At 56.9% G+C, this 20,729-nt stretch overlaps 1 protein-coding gene and 1 long non-coding RNA gene across 4 annotated transcripts in view; one reads left to right on the top strand and one right to left on the bottom strand.

Moving 5' to 3' along the window:
- DEGS2 (delta 4-desaturase, sphingolipid 2) overlaps positions 1-20,729 on the bottom strand; it is a 40,991-nt gene that overhangs the window by 1,594 nt on the left and 18,668 nt on the right. The window contains exons 1-2 of one of the 3 annotated variants that reach the window (XM_070477844.1): positions 17,203-17,366; positions 491-1,233 (exon numbers count right to left, since the gene is read on the bottom strand). In XM_070477844.1, the coding sequence (XP_070333945.1) occupies positions 491-1,233; positions 17,203-17,284 (825 nt within the window). In that variant the 5' untranslated portion in view covers positions 17,285-17,366. Of the gene's footprint in view, positions 1-490; positions 1,234-16,877; positions 17,126-17,202; positions 17,367-20,729 lie in introns of those variants that run through there. The other 2 variants (XM_070477845.1, XM_020913431.2) reach the window with 2 other exon arrangements.
- On the top strand, positions 17,599-20,422 carry LOC139038607 (uncharacterized). The gene is made up of 4 exons (XR_011491628.1): positions 17,599-17,790; positions 18,058-18,200; positions 18,416-18,527; positions 19,397-20,422. It is a non-coding gene; the product is annotated as an uncharacterized lncRNA (long non-coding RNA).

The following is a 20,729-nucleotide window of genomic DNA, read 5'->3' as shown; positions in this document are numbered from 1 at the left end:
TTCCAACCCCAGGTCTCCCAGGACGGACGCTTCACACTGACCCCTTGGGTCACAAAGGGCAAGACCTCTGGCCTCTCTGTGCCATGAGGGGGCCCTGGAGGGTCGCAGGGCAGGGACAAGAAGGGGGGGTTGCCTCGCCCACACCGCTGCACCTTCTGAGGCACAGAGAGGGCCAGCGGCTGGGCCCAGGACACACAGCCAGCCCGGGACTGTCACAACTGTGCTCAAACAGGGTCCCGTGAAACCAAGAGGCCTGAACTGTAACATAGCCCTCAAGCCCCTGCCCACCCTGAATTCACCTCCTCGTTCTCCAGTCAGGCACGCCGTGTGCCTCGTGGCCTTTCCCCCTGCCCTGGGGACCGCAAGGGAGAATGTGGCCACCCCGTGATCGGCAGGAGAGAGAGGCCACAGTGCAGCCCAAAGCCCTCCCCACGCCTCCCCGCCTCGCCCCCCACCCGCGGGTGCCTGCCGCCACCCTGACCCCACCTACCAGGGGCAGGTTGCAGCCGGGGATGCTGGGGAAGTCGTGATGCTCCATGTGGTAACCCACATTGAAGGTGATCCAGTTGAGGGGCCCGTAGTAGGAATAGGTCTCGTGGCCCTTGAGGAACATGTAGTGTTCAGCCACAAAGTGGCCCGAGATGGGGTGCAGGCCCAGGCCCAGCAGGGAGCTGGCCAGCAGGTAGACCACGGGCTTGAGCCCCCAGAGGGCGTAGATGGCGGCATCGGCCGCCAGCTGCACCAGGGCGTTGCAGAGCTCCATGCGGGTCATGGCCTTGGGGTGCACACAGAGCGGCCGCAGCGCATAAAAGAAGGGCTGCAGGACCAGCCAGAGCAGCTTGCGGGCCGGCGTGCAGAAGAGCCAGCCCTCAAAGCGCGTGGGTATGTCCACATCCAGCCCGTCGCCACCCAGGTAGCGGTGGTGGTCCACATGGTACTTCTTGAAGCTGGCGGCGTAGGGCAAGCCCACGGGCAGGTTGGCGAAGATGGCGAACCAGCGGTTGTGGGCGGCGCGGCCCGTGCCGAAGGCGGTGTTGTGCGAGATGTCGTGGATGGCCAGAGTCAGCGAGTGGTTCACACAGCCCCCGAAGGCATAGGCCCAGAAGAAAAGCCAGCGCCACGCCAGCCCCTGCACCAGCCAGCAGGCCAGCAGCTGCACCAGCACCATCCCCGTTACCGTCCACTTGAGGTGGGGGTCCGGCCGCATCAGGGCCTTGATGGCTGGGTACTTGGCTGTAGGGAGGGCGGGGGAGAAGGTGAGGCAGGCACTGGCCTCCTGGGTCCCAAAATCCGTGCTTCCCCTCCCCACCCCCTCACCGCCCCGCCCCCCGCCCCTCCCCCTTGCTGGACCTTCCCCTCCCCCTGCTGGCCCACCCCCTCCCCCCTCCCCCTCCCCCTTCCTCTCCTCCCATTTTTCCTGCCCTCTTCCCTCCCTCCCGCCTTTTCCCTCCACCATCAAGCCCCCAGGCAGTGACCCAGAGAGTCCTGCAGACTGTGCACCCACAGACCCGCCTCCACTGCCTACCCCAGGGCGGCTCTGGGGAGACTTCCCAGAGTGGCGGGGTTGTGGGAGAGGGGGTCTTGGTCACCAGCCTCAGTAAAGAGCCCGTGTCAGCCTCACAGAAACGTGATGCCCGAAATCAAAGCAGCTGCCGGCAGCTGCAGGTTCGATACCCACGCGGTGCTGTGCGTAGATGCGTCTTCAAGGGTGGGGGGCGGGCCACAGGCAGACTCTCTGGGCCCTGGGAGGGGGCGGTGGGGCTGGGGGAGGGGAATGTGGAGGGCTCTGGCTTTGTCTGGGTATTTCAGTCCTTTTAAACAAGATCTGAAGGAAATAGGATAAAACGTTGGATGTGCTTATTTGGGGGTGGAGGTGGTGGGTGTTTGTTATCACATCGTTTGTACTTTTCTGTATCTTGTTTAACAGAAAAGGGAGAACACAGTGGCAGTGGCAGTCGCCCAGGCAGGGAGTAGCCAAGAGAGAAAAGGGCGGAGTCGGGGCCCTTAGGTCCAGAGGGCAGTGCCTTCTAGAAACCTCTGCTTGGCCGGAGGGGGCTGCAGGGCCAGGCGTAAGGCTGCTGAGCTGGCTGGCGCAGTGTCCAGAGGCCGGGAGGGACAGGGCAGGGGCGACACGCGCTCGAGGGGACCGTCACGCTCACACCCCAGGTCTGCTCTCTCCCTGGGATCCTCAGGTGGGGCCAGTGCCTGGGCACACGGATGGGGATTGAGGCCAGGGAGGATGCAGGCGCCCTTAGGGCCATCAGCGCCCGACTCCAGTGTGCCCAGTGTCCACCCCTCCTGCCCAGCCAGCAGCCGGGCAGCCTCAGGCTGGCCTGGGAAGAGGGTCCCCAGGGCTGCAGCAGAAGCCAGGCAGGCCCGGACTCGAATTGCCCAGCATCCGATCCTGGCCTGCCCATCTCTCCCAGTGACCCAGGAAGTCGCTTCCCTTTTGCACTCCTCCTTCCTCCCCGCCCAGAGAACTTCCTGTCAGAGCCACTCAGCAATGGGATCAACTGTTTTAGAGGTGGTGAGCTGCCTGTCCCTGGGGGTATGCAAGGCGATGCACACAAGGGCCAAGGAATTCTGTCCAGTCAGGGGGGGAAGCTTGCTCCAAGTCCCCCCACCCAAGCTTCAGTGGCACCACAAGCCCATCTCAAGGTCAGCCCTGATCTCACTGGGTGGCCGTGGTATGTTCCCACCCTCCCTGGGCCTCTTGAGTCTCAGAGTGACACGCGGATGTGCCTCAAAGGGTGTGTGTCCCCCAGACTGGTCCTGATGGTGGGCCAGCTCGCATCGGCTAGAGATGCTGGAGGGACTGTCGGGGTCCCCACGTCCTGCAACCTCTGCCCAGGAAGCCCACGGAATCCGCCTGACAGCACTTACACCCCTGCTGCCTACACAGCAACACTCCCACCGAGCCGTCACCTCATCCGGCAGCTACAGTGGTTTGGGCTCCAAGCAAGTGAGCGGATGCGCTACACTCTGCCTCAAGACAGCCTGCCGGGGGCCAGGGTGGAGTCTGAATATCATACCCCTGCCCCCTGTTATTTCTTTAATATACAGTTTTACTTCTTTATTTTTGCCTGTGCTGGGACTTCGTTGCTACGAGGGCTTTTCTCTAATTGCATCAAGCGGAGGGAGGCTACCCTCTAGTCATGGTACCCGGGCTTCTCACTACAGCGGCTTCTCTTAGCGGAGCACGGCGCTAGGGTGTGCCGGCTTAGTTGCGGTCAATGTGCTCTTGCGCACAGGCTTCATAGTCGTGGCGCACGGGCTTCATTGCTCCATGGCACATACCATCTTCCCGGACCAGGGATTGAACCCCTATCTCTTGTATTGGCAGGCGGATTCTTTACCACTGGGGCTTCCCCGGTAGCTCAAATGGTAAAGAATCTGCTTGCAATGCAGGGGACCCTGGTTCAATCACTGGGTCAGGAAGATCCCCTGCAGAAGGGATAGGCTACCCACTGCAGTGTTCCTGGGCTTCCCTGGGGGCTCATATGATAAGAGAATCCACCTGCAGTGTGGGAGACCTGGGTTCAGTCCCTGGGTTGAGAAGATCCCCTGGAGAAGGGAACAGCTACCCACTCCAGTATTCTGGCCTGGAGAATTCCATGGACTGTATAGGCCATGGGGTCCCAAAGAGTTGGACACGACTGAGCAACCTTCACTTACTTTTTTTACCACTGAGCCCCAGGGAAGCCCTCCGCCCCCTGTTCTTATTCCAGCCTCCTTCCCCCTACTGCCTGCTACTCTCAGGCTTCCAAACCTCGCACAACTGCCTGGGCCCTTTGATCCAGAGAGCTCTCCCTGAGTCCGCCAAGGACACCACCTAATCAGGTCCAAGAGAATGGTGGTCACAGCACAGTGTCAAAGCTGAACCTGGGAAAGCACAAGCAAGCACAGGATGGACGATAAATCTCAGCCCTGCTTATTGGGCCCCGGGGGACCACAGCATCCCCAGCCAGAGTTGGAAGACAGCAGCGTTCAGAGCCAGTTCAAATTCCAGCTCTGGAAAGAGGGTTTAATAACCAAACTATATAAAGATCTCCTTCAACCCCCAAACAAAAAAACAAACAGCCCAACGAAAAATGGGCAAAGGAACTTGGAACAGATGTTTCTCCAAAGATGTGCACCTGGTCCTCTAAGCACATGAAAAGATGCTCAACATCATCAGTCACCAGGGGTGCCACCAGCATCACAGTGCGGTCCCAACTCAGAGCCGCTAGGACACCTCAACTCAGAAAAACAGAAAATAACAGTTGCTGACACGGCTGCAGAGAAACAGGGATCCTTGTCTGTGTGTTGCTAGTAGGAATGCAAAATGGTGCAGCCACTGTGGACAGCAATTGGGTGGTTCCTCGTAAAGTTAAAAATGGAATTAACCATAAGACCACATAGTTCCACTCCTAAAGAATTTAAATTCAGGGTCACAAACAGATACTTGCACACCCATGTTCAGAGAACTATTCACAACCGCCAGAAAGCAGGAACAACCCAAGTGTCCATTAACTGATGAGCAGATAAACAAAAATGAGGTCCAGCCACACAATAGAATATTATTCAGCCTCAGGGAGGAATGAAACCTCCAGTTATAAAACAAGTAGGACATAGGAATGTAATACCCAGAATGGTGATTACAGTAAGTCATACTGTGTTGCATACTTTTAACTTGTTACAAAAGCAGGTCTTGAAAGTTCTCATCAAGAATTTGTCATCCCATGCTCACTAAACTTAACTGTGGTAATCATTTTGCAATACATACACATATCAAACCATTATGTTGTACACTTTAAACTTACATTATCTGTGAATTACATCTCAAAACTGGGGAAAAAAAAAAAAAGAATTTGTCATCCAAGAACTCATCAAGATAAAAAACTGTAACACTGTAAGATGACAGATGTTAACTAGACTTATGGGGGTCATTTTGAAATATAATATATAAAATCATTGTGTTGGGGGGAGGGATAAATTAAGCGTTTAGGATTAAAATATCCACATTACTATATATAAGATAGATAATCAACAAGGGCCTACTGTGCAGCACAAGGAACTATACTCAATACCTTGTAATAATCTATAATGGAAGAGAATGTAAAAACTAATATATGTATACTCGTATACATGTACATGTATATAACTGAACCATTTTACTATATACGTGAAACTAACACATTATAAATCAACTATTTCCATTAAAAAATTTTTTTTAATCACTACGTTGTATACCTGAAGCTAATATAAATATAATGTTATAGGTCAGTTATACTTCAATTTAAAAAATCCTTACATGGAGAACGAAATGGCAACCCACTCCAGTATTCTTGCCTGGGAGATCCCGTGGACAGAGGAGCCTGGAAGTCTACAGTCCATGGGGTCGCAAGAGTCGGACACAACTTAGCAATTGAACAGCAGCAAGCCCACAATCAGGCCGGTTGTCATTTGGGGAAATACTTCTTGATGAAATGTGATGTAAGACGGAGAGTTAAGTGACCTAGCAATATGGAATGTAGAGTTTTATAAGAAATTAAAACTTATGTATAGAGTCAGAGTTGCAAATATTCAAATAGTAAAGTCGGGGGCTACGGGAAAAATAAAAACTCCTTATGTTGACTTTCCCACTTCCCCACTTCCCAATGTCAGCGTCCTTAATCCTGCTCCTGGGAACAGACTCCCAAATAAACTACCAGCACCACCTCCTCCAAAAACAGGAATGAAGGACTGACCCAGGCGACTTGCAACATGGATGAACCTTGAAGACATTATGCAGAGTGAAAGAAACCAGTCACAAGAGGCCACAAACTGTATGATTTCACTTCAGTGACATATCTAGAATAGGCAAGTTCACAGAGCCAGAAAGCAGAGGCTGCCAGGGCCAGGGGATGGGAAGTGACAGGGAAGGGGTGTAGCATCTCTGTTTGGAGTCAAGAAAAAGGTTTGGAAATAGTAGTGAGGGCTACACCACACTGTGAATTCACGCCACCAAATCACACGCATTACACATGGTTAAAGCGGGGCTTCCCTGGTGGCTCAGCGGGTAAAGAATCCACCTGCGATGCAGGAGACCCTGGTTCCATTCCTGGGTCGGGAAGATCCCCTGGAGAAGGGATAGACTACCACTGCAGTATTCTTGCCTGGAGAATCCCCGTAGACGGGCTGCATACACTCCATGAGGTCTCAGAGCGTCGGACACGGCTGAGCAGCTAAGCGCAGCACACATGGTTAGAACGGCAAATTCTGTTACAGCTCCCCACAATATAAAAAAGTTTAAAAAGAAAAAATGCCGTCTCCAAGCAGGTTACCTCAGCACCGAGGCTTGTTTCTGAACCATAAACAGGCCACTGGGAGGATGGATAGATAAGGCACGGAGGCTCGGGCTGACTGGCTGGGAGCAGGCACCCAGATTAATCTGTTCTTTGTGACAAGTGGTCAACATGTGGAGACCCGGCAGGTTTAACAGGCCGACAACCAGGGTGCTGCCCGCAAACGGGGATGCCGGAGACGGGGGTGGTGGGATTAGGCCAGTGGGCGCTTCCTCCCAGGCCTGCCCACGTGGCCCAATGACAGCCACGTGGGCCGTCCCCCTGTTGTGGGAGGCCACTTGGCTTCCCCAGGAAGGCCAGAGGCCCCCAGGCGATGCCCGCTGCTCCAGGCTGGCAGGAGAGGCAGGAACCGGGAAGCAAGCCTCTGCCGCCTGAAACCAGCTCCCAAGGTGGAGGGAGAGACTGGTAACTGGGCGGGGGCGCAGAGAGCAGCGCCCCCAAAGATGCCCACCTCCTACTCCCCACTTCCACGGTGCCCGCGGTGTTGGCCTGTGGACCTCACAGCAGCAAGGAGCATCTGGGTTATCCCAGCAGCCCAGCATCACCCCAGGCTGGGGACAGCGGGGAAGCCGGCAGGAGAGGAGGTCCAGGGATGCGCAAGGTCTGCACCGCCCTCACTGACTGTGACAATGGAGGGGCCGCGAGCCGAGGGGTGCAGGCAGCTCTGGAAGCTCGAAAAGCCCGGAGACAGATTCCCCCGCCAGTGCCTCCGGAGGAAACTGCAGCCCCCTGAGACCCAGGTCAGGCATCGGACCTCCAGGACCGTGAGGGGACACGTGTGGGGTCTGCAGCCCTAGGAGACTAGCAGCAGCTGGACCGCGGATGAGGAAAGCCCGGGGCTCCAGCAGCCCGGACGGCCTCGGGCCCCACCTCAGCCCGGCCTGGCATTGGGCACAGTGGCCACTCATGCTCGACCCTGCCCATCAAGGGCCGCACGGCCCACCAGCCTTGGCCAAGGTGGGGCAGCCAGCATGGCGTGCACCCAGCATCACCCTGTCGGGCAGGGCCAGGGAAACCAAGGACCCGGCCGGGGGGTGGAGGCCCCACTCGGGAGGGGGTGCAGAGGGCAAGCCTCGTTCCAGCTTGTTCTGGCCCCAAGAGGGGGTTCCGGGTGAGCAGGGACACGTCAGAGGGTGGGCCTCAGTGTTACCCAGGAAGATGGATGCCTCCAGTGGGGGGCTGAGAGGCCTGGGGAGGGGGTCCTGTGGCCACGGTGGGGTGGAGCAGGGGAGGAAGAGGTGTCTCCGTGACAGCTGGGGCCAGAAGGACGTGCCTGTGACCTCAGCAGTGGGGAAGCTCTCACCCACAGTCCAGGCCTGCATGTCATCAAATGCAAGGTCCCCGGCCTTTGCATACCTGGATGTCAGGCTGGGACCACAGGCCCCGCCGGGCTCCACCAGTCTCCTGACCAGCAGGGGCGGGTCTCTGGGCACCAACCTCCCTCCTTGAGCAAGCAGGGACTGGGCCCTTACCTGCCCAGACACACCTGGGAGCTGACTCAGGTAGCCAGGGGCCACAAGCCTCTACAGGGCTGCCCCCCCCGCCCGGTTCCCCTTGGAAGGAGGCCAGGCCCGGGGCAGGAGAGCAGGGCAGGCCACACCTGTACCAGGTAAGCACAGCCTGGCAAGTTCTGGGCCAGCAGGGACCAGAAAGGACCCCAGCTCAGGGACCCAGGCCCATGGACAGGCCACTCCTGTGCTGCTCAGAGGCCAGGGCCGTGACCGAGCCAGCAGCTGTGACCTTGGATGGGGAGCCCCCAGTGCCTGTCGAACAAGGCCAGTAAGTCCTGCGTGAGTGGAACAAAGCGCATCCTGGGGGGCCCCCCGCTGCCTGGCCTGGTGCTGCCTTCTTGGTTTCCTGATAGTTCCCCAAGGACCCAGCTGCCCTCAGCTCGGCCGTGGCCCCAACATGAGCGGGAGTGCCCGGTCTCCAGCCCCCACCCCTGGCCAACAGAGTCCTGGCCACACACTGCCCCCCGGCCTAGGTCTCCGCATCCGGAAAATGGGGTGATGCCTGCTCCCCCACGCCCCACCACATCCAGACTGTGGCAAGCCTGGGGTGACAGCTCGTAGCCCAAGGAGCTGTTACTACTGGTGTTATTAAACACAGTTTCCTGACCTAAGAGTAAAAACATCCCATTTCTGACCCTTGGGGCCATGGACTGATGACAGTGGAAGCCGATCTGGCCCCAGACTTGCTTTAACCTATGAGAACAGGCCCCAGACACCCAGACCACGACGCCACTGGGCCTGGCTGTCCTGCCGGAAGCAACGGGAGGTGGGCCGACGCACAAGCTGGACGCCGGGCAGCTCAGGGGCAATCTGAGAAGGGGCCAAGCTCCACATCACCTCCCTGCTGCCCGGAGCCCTGTCCAGACCACAGAGACGGGGTGGGGGGAGCCCCAGCAAGCCACGACGGTGGGGGGATGGGCAGAGTAAGTGCTACAGCCCGAGGGGGACCCAGGCAAGACCCTGTGAAGGTTCAGACAGCAGAGCACCGGGGGTGGGGGGGGGGGCGGTGCGCAGCAGATTCCAGGGGTGGCACTACTGGGAGGCCTCAATGAACAGCCTCAGCCTTCAGTGAAGACCCCAGGAAGGTGCCATCTAAGTGGGGCCACTCTGGAGGGTCCCTTGGACTGCAAGGAGATCCAACCAGTCCATCCTAAAGGTAATCAGTCCTGAATATTCATTGGAAGGACTGATGCTGAAGCTGAAGCCCCCATCCTTTAGACACCTGATGGGAAGAACTGATTCATTGGAAAAGACCCTGATGCTGGGAAAGACTGAAGGTGGGAGGAGAAGGGGACAACAGAGGATGAGATGGCTAGATGGACATGGGTTTGAGCACACTCTGGGAGTTGCTGATGGACAGGGAGGCCTGGCGTGCTGCGGTCCTTCGGGTCACAGAGTCGGACACAACGTAGCGACTGAACAGCGGCAACTCTGGACCAACCCGAGCAGCACTGGTGAGCGGGTCAAGCTGGTTCTCTAAGCCATCCACCACCTGCTGGACAGGTGGAACAGCAAACACTGAACCTGCTCAATGCCAGGGCTTCCAGGCCCCAGGGGAGCTTGGGAGGCTCGGGGTCCTCTCCGAGAAGATGTTCTGGGGCCCTCCAGCCACACAGGCCTAATGAGGTCACTGGGCGCAGTCAGATTCCAGACAGTTGTAGCTGTGGGCTTGGGGTGTCCCACTGCGGGGGTCAAAGAGGATTAGAGAAGGGATGGCAGGACAGGCGCCTGCTGGACTTAGCAAGGCCCCCGGGGGCCCCAGCAGGAGCCGTGTGGGCAGGAAGCAAGGTGAGAAGGTGAGTGAGGGCAAGGGGGGAGTGGGCGGGCTGGGGGGTTGAGACATGGGGAGGGGGCGGCAGAAAGAGGGGATGGAGGTGCGGGGCAGGGTCATGGAGAAGGCCAGTGTGGGGGGGGCTGGCCTGACCGATGGGTGTGTCTTCCAGGGCTCAGGGGTGTGGCCGGGGAGGGGAGAGCCGCAGGCTCCATCTTCTCTGGGTCCCAGGAGAGGGGTGAAGCCGGAGGAGGAGGACAAGAGCGCCCGGCAGCCCCCAAAGCGGAGCCCTGGCCCAGCCTGACCAGGCTTTGCCCGCCCCCCCACCACCGGTGATCTCAGCTGACGGCAGGGGAAACCTGCCCACCCGGGCCTCCAGCGCAGAGCACCACGGAAGCTGGCTAAGGACACGCAGGCCTCAGGGCTCTCTGGTCCCGTCGGGCACCCTGGAGCCAGGCACCGACTGCCGCCTCGAACCAGACCCATGCAAATGGCTTTCCAGCAGTGGCTCAGGTGGGGCCCGAGGCAGCGGGCCAAGAACAGCAGTCACTGCTGGAAGCCACACTGTCCAGGCACGACACAGGAGGGATGGGGGCCCAGGGGAGAGTCCCGGCAAGGCCGACGGAGCCAAGACTTGACCTTAGGACCCCGGGCTTCGGGTCTGCCAGACACGAGCCGGAGCCCGGGTGTGGAACAGGACCTCAGCAGGTGAAACGTGCTCGGCGTCATTCGGGCCCCACCAGCCGCCTAGGAGGGGACTGGCCCACCAGATTAGAGACAGGCACACAGAGGCTGCACCACGCCTGATTTCCCCTGGCTCCTCCAGAGTCTGCAAGGATCCCTCAGCCCCAGAGAAGCTGTTTTCTGAAGCTGGGCTGTGTCATCAGGGCCAAGTGCCCAGAGATAAACCCTGGGTCCCCGTTCAGGAGAGCCACACTGTAGCCTGACTCAGTCCAGCAGCTGTGCACCCTGGGGCAAGCCCCTGTCCCTCTCTGGGCCAGCTTCCTCACTCTCCATCCCTAGGGGGCCCGCTCTGAGTCCCGGGCTATAAACACCCAGGGGTGGGGGTGGAAGAGGGAGGAGGCCGCAGGCCCTGAGGTGCCGACACACATTTACATACACGGCGGCCTTGTTTACAAGGCCCGAGGGCCCAGCAGAGGAGGAGCCTGTGGGAAGGGGGGACCCAGGCTGGACCAGGGTCCGCTGCCACCCCACAGAGCAGTCTCCCATAGATGCCACCTGGCTGTTCCCAGAAGCTTTCCTGACAAGCCCCGCTGTGCCAGGTGGCAGCGGGCAGTGAAGGCCACTGGGTCCTCACCCTCTGCGGGCACCGGGGGTGGTCCCCAGGCCCCCACCTCGCCCTTGCCGACTGCTGGCCATGAGGTCCCTTCTCTCTGACCGACCGCTTCCCCCAGGGAGGTCAAGTGCCATGGTCCCACTAGCTCAGGGTGGAGGGGTCCCTTCCCCACCAGGAGCTCCCTCATCTAGAACATTCCCTGATGTCTGTCAGTTCCCTGCTGCCCCCCCAAGCCACATGTCGCACCACATGCGCTCCGGGTGCAGCGCCTTCCCTCACTGCCCCCCTCCATGGCCCTGCTTCCAACGGTCTCCGACAAAGGCGCCCCATCCCTCTCCACCGCTCCTTCCTGCACAGCTCCTCACAGCTCTGCTAAGCCGTCCCCCCACCCCCAGCCCTGTCTCTCCCACCTGGGTTTCAGTTTCGGTTTCGGAGCCAAAAGGCAAAGCTAGGCCTGTCTGGTCAGTGTGGGAGGCACTGGGAGTGGTGGGGGGGACCGGGGAAGGGGCCCAGAGGACCTCCAGGAGTCACGACCCCGCCCCCTCACCTGCCTCCCGCAGAACCTGATCCTGATTCATTGACAAATATTTGCCAAAGCTCCGGGGATGAGCCAGGCCCCAGATCCCGAGGCGGGAGGGGCACCCGGGCTGAGCAGGGCTGGGCGCCGCACGTCGGGGCGCACACTGTGTCCCCACAAGGATGTGCTGGGAGAGGATGCACACCGGCCCCATGACCCTCAGGCAGAAACTCGCTGGCCGGGACTCGGGATGTGAGTCTAGGATGGTCACTGCAAGGGGTCCTGGGCCCTCCGGGGTGAGGGCAGCGCTCTAAACTCGATTGTGTAACCTCACTAAAAATCACTGGACTGTGTCTTTATAATGAGTGAATTTTATGGCATGTAAATCATGCCTCATAAAAGTGGGTACAAATTAAAGAATGTGGGTTAGAAGCAGGCCAGGAGGAAAGGCATGGCACACACACATCAGTACAGAGGTCGGAAAGAGTGAGCGAAGGGGCCACGTGAGCTGGAGTCACGTGCCAGGGGCTGGACGGGAGGCAGGCTGTTCTCAGGTCCCGGGTGGAGGAAAAGGTGGGTCAGAGGCACGGGCCATGTCACCAGGTTAGAGACTTGTCCTAACCCTAACCCTAGCTGGCCAGGTGACCTTGGGCAGGGTGCCTAAATTCCCAAGGTCCCGCCCAGCATTAAAGAAAAAATGCAAAAAAATGCAAATGTCTGTAAGATTAAATAAAAAAAAGTAGGGAGGAGAAGAGAAAAGAATGGAAAAAATGTTCTAAGTGAAAAGACAGGGCTTCGTGCTCTGTGGCAAGGATTAAGCTGTATGCCCCGCGCTGCTGCTGATGCGTCCCTGGCATCGCTGTGTGCTAAGTCCTTTCAGTCGTGTCTGACTCTGTGAGACCCTATGGACTGTATCCCTCCAGGCCCCTCTGTCCATGGGATTCTCCAGGCAAGAATACTGGAGTGGGTTGCCAAGCCCTCCTCCAGGGGATCTTCCCAACCTAGGGACCAAACCCGTGTCTCTTACGTCTCCTGCATTGGCAGGTGGGTTCTTTACCACATCGCCACCTGGGCGCCGCTGGAAAGGGGATAAAGCCCCGGGACGGTCCTAGCAGGTGGGATTAGAGATGCTCAATATTTTGCAGGTGACTGTTGCCTCCTGCAGCCTCGCTGGGATGGGCACTGGTGGAGGTGGGCCCGGCCCTGCCCTGTTCTTGGGAAGCTCAGAGTTGAGTGGAAGAGTCGGACAATTAAAGCTACCACCCCACAAGCCGATGCAGATTTACAGATGGGAGCAAAGGTCATGAGGTAACAGTGCACAGTACTCCACGGGAGGACAAGGGGAGCGAGGGTGGGGTACACTGTGGTGTAGACCACCAGCCCACGCCTGACGCTGTCACACCCCACGTATGCTCCCATCTCCCCAGCAACGTGGGCAGCGATGCCTGTTGGCAGTGTGAAGTTGGCCATGATGGAAAGAGTTACAAAGACTGACAACTGCCAGTCTGCAAATCAGGGGTTTTTCATTTCCTCCAGAGAGTCAACTCATTATTTATTTCAAAACAAAAAGTCTGTGTGCACACACGTACTATCACACAATGTTTCTGAAAAAGGGACATTTAGTCTGAGACTTGAAGGAATCCTAGAAGGAGGTGGAGTAGGAAAAAGATTTCAAGCAGAGGAAATAGCGTTTGCAAAAGCCGTGAAATGGGCAGATGGAGAGCTAGCCACACTCCACCGAGTGGCCGGAGAGCAGGAGCTAGGGAGAACGGTTACCAGAGTACTGGGGTGTCGACAGAGAGCAGAGATGAGATTTTTAGGAAGCGAAACCCTTGGAGCACGGGTCCCCAACCTCTAGGATCTAATGACTGATGATCTGAGGTGGAGCTGATGTGATAATAATAGCAGTGAAGTGCACAATAAATGTCGTGCGGGTGAATCATCCCCAAACCATCCCCACTCCACCCCACCCCAGGTCTAACGAAAAACTGTCTTTCGTGAAACACATTGCCTGGTGCTGAAAAGGTTGGGGACCACTGCCTTGGAGGATTCGAGCCAGGAAGGACACAGTCAGGTCAAATCGGGCCCTAGGGATCACTTAGTGTCCGTGCGGCCGTGTACCCAAGCACCCCTCCCTCCCCACCCAACTTTGGAGCACAGCACCCCTTTTTGGAATAGCTGCTTCCCTCTGTCCTCACAATGTGATGCTGTGTGGCTTGCCCATCCCCTGCCGACTGGCCAGTCAGAGGACTCACAGCTCTGGCCAGAGGTGAGCTGGCTCAGGGCAGAAGGGGAGGGAGGCAACCGTTTCCTCTGCGGGATCTCAGAGCTGGGTGGACGCAGGCTGCAGCCCGCCTGGTGAACATGGGGAAGGCGGGTCAGGCAGGATCAGGGGCCGAGAGAATGGCCCTGTGGCCAGCCTGCCCTCCTCTCCTGTGGTCTCCATGAATTCCCTTGAGCACGTCTTTGTCGTTCTCCTGAATTCCCTCGAGCTTGTCAGCCAGTTCAGTTCTGGGCTTAACCACTTGCCACTGAGAGAGCCCCAGCAAAGGCTTTTCCTAAGCAAATAAGCCAACAATTGCCGGAGCCTTACTTCCTTGTTTTCCTTGGATTATTTTTTGATTATTTGATTTTTTTTAACTATGTGTGTGCCCTTTCATAAATAAAACACAAAGACAAACAAAAAATCACAAAGCTATTTGTTTTTTGAAAAGACAAATTCAAGCCCTGCCTCTTATTCCTCTGGGCGTGCCTGGCTTGGGCTCTGATCTCCGACAGGACAGAGCCCCACCAGCTCTCTGCTCCTGGCCTTGCAGCACGGGAACCTCAGCCCTGGCCTGGGAGGCATGCCTCCATCCAGGCGGGCTATGGAGGTGGACTTTGGTCCTGCACAAAGAGCACTGCTGCTGGCTCTATGCAAGGACCTCCTGGGCTCTGACTCCAGGATTGAGCTTCCCTGGTGGCGCTAGTGGTAAAGAACCCGCCTGCCAATGCAAGTAGATGCAAGAGACATCTGAGTTAGGAAGATCCCCTGGAGGAGGGCATGGCAACTCATTCCAGCATTCTTGCCTGGAGAATCCCATGGACCGAGGAGCCTGGCGGGCTACAGTCCATGGGGTTGCAAAAAGACAGACTGAAGTGCCTTAGCATGTACGCATGACTCCAAGAGGTGAGGCTCTTTAGGAGCACTGGGGCACATCCCTGCCTGAACACCAACTTGGCCTCTGAACTGTGTGACTCTAGGCAAGTCACTTCCCCTCTCTGAGCCCCACTCTGGGGCCTCCCATCTAAAGAGAGGCCAACAGTTACATGTAGGGTTTTCTCAGGCTGGGAAACAGCAGATGGAAGAAAACAGGAAAACAAAGATGGAAGAGCACTCACTCCCCGTCCTTGGGGAAATCACGGAGCCTTTCTGCAAGAGAGAAGCTAACATTGATTGAGTGGTGGCAAAACACTTAACACCACCTCATTTAACCTGCCCAACACCTCCACAAAGAAAGAACTACAATTAACCCGTTTAACTCAATCAGACCTCAGTTTCTTCATCTGCTTATTGACTCGCCCAGGGTCACAAAGCTGATGAGTGGGTGTGGTTCTGGCTCACAGTCAAGGTCTACAAAGCTTCCAGGTCTGGAAACCTGCCTCCAAGAAGTGAAGACCTGATGGGCTGGAAGGAGAATCCCCCTGGAGCACTTTCCCCCAACCCTGGCCGGGAGGGGGCTGTTCCTGCAGGAGGGAGAGAGCTGGGCTTGAGCGAGTAGGGCAGGCAGGAAGGACTCTGGGGTGGAGGAACCGCAATGCCTGGGAGGGAGGGAGGAGGACACGTTCCAAGTTCCTTAGCTCAAAACTGGCTGTGTGGGGAGGAACACGCAGCACCCAGTGCAGAGTGGGAATTTGAAAAGCGCCCTGGAGAGTCAGCCCCTGAGAACTTGTGCTGTCCCCGCCCTGGCCCAAGCCGCCACCCTTTCCTCCAGGTCTTCCAGGGTTTCCAGAATGCTTCCTGGATTGGTTCCAGGGCCCGTGGCTTCTCTCTTCAGAGAGGAATCCTTCTCCACGTCCTGGCATCGTCCTGGCAAGCTGGGTACCACACTGGAGCACCTTCTCACCCAACATCTCCTTTTATCCTCACACCCACTCTGCCAGAAAGGATGACTGTGCCCATTATGCAGACTGGGGAAGTAAGGCTGCAGTCTAGAGTGTCTGCATCCCCCCAGGCAGCTCTGTGGGCCAGGCTATATCCCCCAGCCTTCTCCACCTGGGGCCAGGTGCGCAGTGAGTCCTGTAAGGGGGGTGGGCGACAGGGAGAGCCCGGGGAGGGGAAGGAAACACAGCCCTGCAGGACCCTCTGAGCCACCTGCAGGAAGTTCGCAAGTGCAACTGACAATGCTGCCCACCCCCCCGCCCCCACTGGGGCCACGCACAGTGCAGGGTTATCGCTCACCTCACAGGGGAAAACCACAGACCCACAGACCCACCCAGGGGCCTCCAGGCCCTGGGACCCCAGCAACAGTAGGGCACAGCCCTGCATTAACCACTCTGCATTCTGTGTCTGAAAGGTTTAAAAGGAATACTTTCCTAGACTTGGGGTGGAGCAGGAAGACACAAAAGAGAAAATTCTAAACAAAAGATCCAATCTATTCAAATGCATTAAAAAGAAAAAAAGCTCCTGTGATTATAAAGGGAAGATTTCCAATGTATTGTATAAGACTAAGGGTTAAAAACCTCAATACAAAGAGTTCTAACAACCCAACAAGCAAAACACCAACCCAAGAGAAAGCAAAACACAAATTTAAATGGCCAATAAGACATTGAAAGCAATCAAATTAAATATTAAAGTCATAATGAAATAGTATTGTTTTGTCAACCTGTTCGGCAAAGATTAAAGACTTTTGCCAACTGCAGGTGTGGGTGAGGGTGTGAATGGTGACCGACTTTGGGGAGAGCCACTGTGTTCACCTGGAAACCGATATGGCTGCAAAGGCGACTTGGTGGCACCTAGCAGAAGCTGCCCTGGAGGTGCGAGTCCTTGAACATCTAATCGTGGGTAAAGGAACCGTATACTCTGGGTCCTTCTGAGAGACTGATGGAGCCCGCAGGGTGGGTGAGTCCACAGGATGGGTGACCATGTAAGTAAAGATGACTTTCCAGGACACTACGTAACAGGGGCCACCGTACATTGGGCTACAAAAAAAAACGGACACTCTGGTAAACTTTTGTTTGTTGTTTGTTTGTTTTTAAATAAGTTGTCTCTCGTTCAGCTTTGCTTCCTTCGAGGCGTTCACTCTGCCCTAAAGCCGGGTATTGGGGCTGGGCTTGGCGCCTCTCGGGCGGGGCCGCCGGCAGCCGGCGCTCTGCGCACGGGGGAACCCAGGGTGCGCCGGACAACAGGTGGCCACGGAGCTGCCTTCGCGGGCGGGGCGGCGCATCCCTCACAAAGACAGTCCCTGGGGCTGACCTGTGCGCCTCGAGTCCGGGGAGCGTCTCCCGTCCCACAGCCGGGATGGAGTAGCCGAGACGCGCTCCCCCGACGCACGGATCTGGGCTCGGATCCTCGATCTCGGGACAGAGACAGAGACGCGAAGGAGAGTCCCAGACCGGAGCGGGGGACCCTGGGTTGGGAAGGCTGCCGGAAGGGGAGTGGAGCTCCCACCTCTGAAGCAGAGGTCAGAGAAGGCCTGCTGGGCATCCGGGCCTCGCAGAAGCGACGCCTCCCCGGGTTCGGGCTGACCCGGGACACCACACGGCCCTCAGGGCTGTCCCCACTTGGGGCCCGCGCTCACCGAGCATCTCCTTGCGCCTCTGCGTGTGAGGCTGGTCCGTGTAGACCCACTCGAAGTCGCTGCGGCCCGCGCTGTTGCCCATGGTGGGGCTGGGAGCGCGGCTCTGAGCGCCCGGCTGCTGCGCAGGGCTCGGCTCCGCGGCACCTGTCGTCGTGCGCCGCCCGAGGACCAGTTCAGGGCTCGGGGGCGGGGCCGGGATGGGGGCGGGGCATCGGGCGGGGCCTGGATCGCCTGGGCCAACAGGAGGGGCGGGGCTCAGGGGCGGGGCCTCGGGCGGGACAAGGAGCCCCTGGGCCAGCAGGGGGCGGGGCCTCAGGGCGGGGCCGGGGCGCCTGGGCCACCAGGAGGGGCGGGGCCTTGGGTGGGGCGGAGGCGAGTCCCCGGGCCTCTCGGCGCCTCAGCTCCCTCGGGTTGGAAAATGGACTGTTAGAGCGATCCCGGGAGAGTCCCCGGACCCCCGCACCCCGGGGTGTGCGGGGACGCCCGTGCCCCCGGCTTCCCGGAGGCCCCATCGAGGCTGGGCGCCTGTTCTCTCGGTGACCCAGAGCCACTCGCGCTCCCGCCGCCCCTGCCCCGACGGACCCGCGGGTGAGGAGCGTCCCCTACGCCCCGCCGCCCGGCCCGGGGCAGGGGTTGGAGGGTAGGGATTAGACGGCTGTGTTGTGCGGGTGAAAAGAAGGGGAGGGTCCAGGGGTTAAGACTCCGCGGTTCCACTGCAGGGGGCGTGGAGGCAATCCCGCATGCCGGCACGCCCCGCCTTGCAGCCAAAACAAACAAACAAACAAACCAAAAACAGAAGGAGTTCGGGAACGGTTCGTCACAGTGATCCGCCCTGCCCCTACCCACTCCTTTCAGGCAATCAGAGGGCAGGTGAGGAGGCGTCTGCAGCTTCGGGGAGATGAGTCAGCCCCATCCCCGCCTTCAGGGAAAGCCAGGGACAGGGACACGGGCACGGAAGAGGCCGATTACAACTCAGGATAATACGTGCCGAGACACAGGTAGGTCCTGGGGCAGCCAGGGCACAGTCCACTGGTTTTTGTATTTGGTCTCAAAGGGTGAGTAGGAGTTCAACAGCTAAAGAAGGCCAAGGGCATTGGTGGTAGGGCCAATGGAAGATGCAAAGGCTGGGACTTGGAAGAACCCCAACCTTGTCAGAATGGAGTCTGGTTTGGGGGAGTCGGGGCACAGGGCTCCTCATTTTTCTCCTTCCCAGGGATCCCTCCGGTCCTCCTCTCACTCCTCTGGGGCTTTGCATGGTGTGCCTGTGTACTGGAGCCTGGCCTGCAGGAGCTGCCTGGGGAAGCAGACTGACCTGGAAGTCAGAGGTACCACAAGGCAGGCAGGAAATGATGGCGGGCCTCGCCCCCAGTCTCCTGCAAGTCTGTGGCCAGGGGTGTGGTACATTTGGCAGACGGCCCTCAGCCTAGGGCCAGAGGCAGTCCTGGCATGAGATGACAAGGGAAGCAACTATGTGGGCACACCGTGACAGCCAGCCACCTGCCCCAGAGTCAAGGGTAGGAAAATGGGCCAGTGCGGAGGCTGGCTTCCCTGTCCAAAAGGGACATGCTTAGAGCCTTGTGTCATCACCACCCCCTGCACCATCCAACAGTGTCACCTTCTTCGCTTGCACGCCTCTGGGAACAGAGAGCTCAGCATCTCCCAGGGCAATCTGCTCTGCTCACAGCCAGAGGGAGCCATAGCAGTCATCCCAACAGCAGCCACTTTACAGATGGGTAAACCAAGGCTCAGAGATAAAGAGGGCCTCAGAATAAGCTTCCCTGATGATCTTCCTCCAATGCAGAAGACTAGGTTCAACCCCTGGGTGGGGAAGATCCCCTGGAGAAGGGAGTGGCAACCCACTCCAGTGTTCTGGCCTGGACAATTCCATGGACAGAGTAGTCTGCTGGGCTGCAGTTCATGGGGATCACAAAGACTCGGACACCAGTGAGCAATGAACACTTACTTTCTTTCACTTTTCAGAATAAGCAGGAAAGCTGGGACACGCCCCTGATCTTTGACTTTAAAAGCCCAAAATCAGTGTCAGACCCATGTTACAACCAGTGAGATCTGGGTCCCAGCTCTGCCCTCTGGGCACCACCATGACTGCCAGGACAGAGATCAGAAAAGCACTCACAGATGGACCCCAGGACTCCACCTGTCCAGTTGACACTAGTCCAATGGCTTCATTTTACAGATGAGAAAATTGAGGCCAAAAGGGGACAAGTCAAAGGACAGACTGGAGAGAGACCTGGGAGTAGAATAAAAGTTCATGACTTTCAATCCTGTTGTTGTTCAGTTGCTAAGTCATGTCCAACTCTTTGTGTCCAATTTCTTTGTGACCCCATGGGCTACAGCACGCCAGGCTTCCCAGTCCTTCACCATCTTGTTCAAACTCATGTCTATTGAGTCAGTGATGCCATCCAACCATCTCATCCTCTGTCATTCCCTTCTCCTCTTGCCTTCAATCTTTCCCAGCATCAGCGTCTTTTCCAGTGAGTCACCTCTTCTCATCAGGTGGTCAAAGCATTGGAACTTCAGCTTTAGCATCAGTCCTTCCAATGAATATTCAGGGTTGATTTCCTTTAGGATTAACTGATTTGATCTTTCTGTCCAAGGGACTCTCAAGAGTCTTCTCCAGCACCACAAAAGTAACAGTTCTTCATCATTCAGCCTTCTTTATGGTCCAGCTCTCACACCCGTACATGACTACTGGAAAAACCATAGCTTTGATTATATGGATCTTTGTTAGCAAAGTGACGTCTCTGCTTTTTAATACGTTGTCTAGGTTTGTATAGCTTTTCTGCCAAGGAGCAAGTGTCTTTTAATTTCGTGGCTGGCTGCAGTCATGGTCTGCAGTGATTTTGGAGCCCAAGAATATAAAATCTAGCACTCTTTCTGCTTTTTCCCCATCTATTTGTGATGAAGTGATGGGACCAGATGACATGATCTTCGTTTTTTGAATGTTGAATTTTAAACCAGGTTTTTCCAATCCTGAGTAATCCCCAGTTCCCCGAGTTGGCTTGGCCCACAGAGACTCAGCTTCAAGATGGTGAACTCACTTAGAGCACATGCCCTAGCCTCCCCACCACGTCTCAGGTCCTGGAAATGAAAGAAACTGCATGTCTGCTTGCAATGCGGTGTCCTACGTGGGATCCTGAACCAGAAAATGGGAATTAGGTAAAAACTAAAGGAATCTGAATAAAGTATGGACTTAAGTTGATGATAATATGTTAACATTAAAAATGTTCATCTTTCTTATACATTAGATTATGTTAATATCTTATAGATATAAAGAGAATTGGGTGTAGAGGCTATGGAACCATCAATACTATCTTCACAGGTTTTCTGTAAATCTAAACCAGATGTTAAAGTTTATTTAAAAATGAAGTGTAGGGACCTCCCTGGTGTCCAGTGATTAGGACTCGTCTCTTCCTCCGCAGGGAAAACAGGTTCAGCCCCTGGTCGGGGAACTGAGAGACTGCATGCCACACAGTGTGGGGAAAAAAAAAAGTAAATAATTAATTAAA

The sequence above is a fragment of the Odocoileus virginianus genome, chromosome 16, assembly GCF_023699985.2.
Source record: "Odocoileus virginianus isolate 20LAN1187 ecotype Illinois chromosome 16, Ovbor_1.2, whole genome shotgun sequence".
NCBI lineage: Eukaryota > Metazoa > Chordata > Mammalia > Artiodactyla > Cervidae > Odocoileus > Odocoileus virginianus.
Note: the sequence above shows the minus strand (reverse complement) of the source record. Positions and strands in the feature narration are given on the sequence as shown.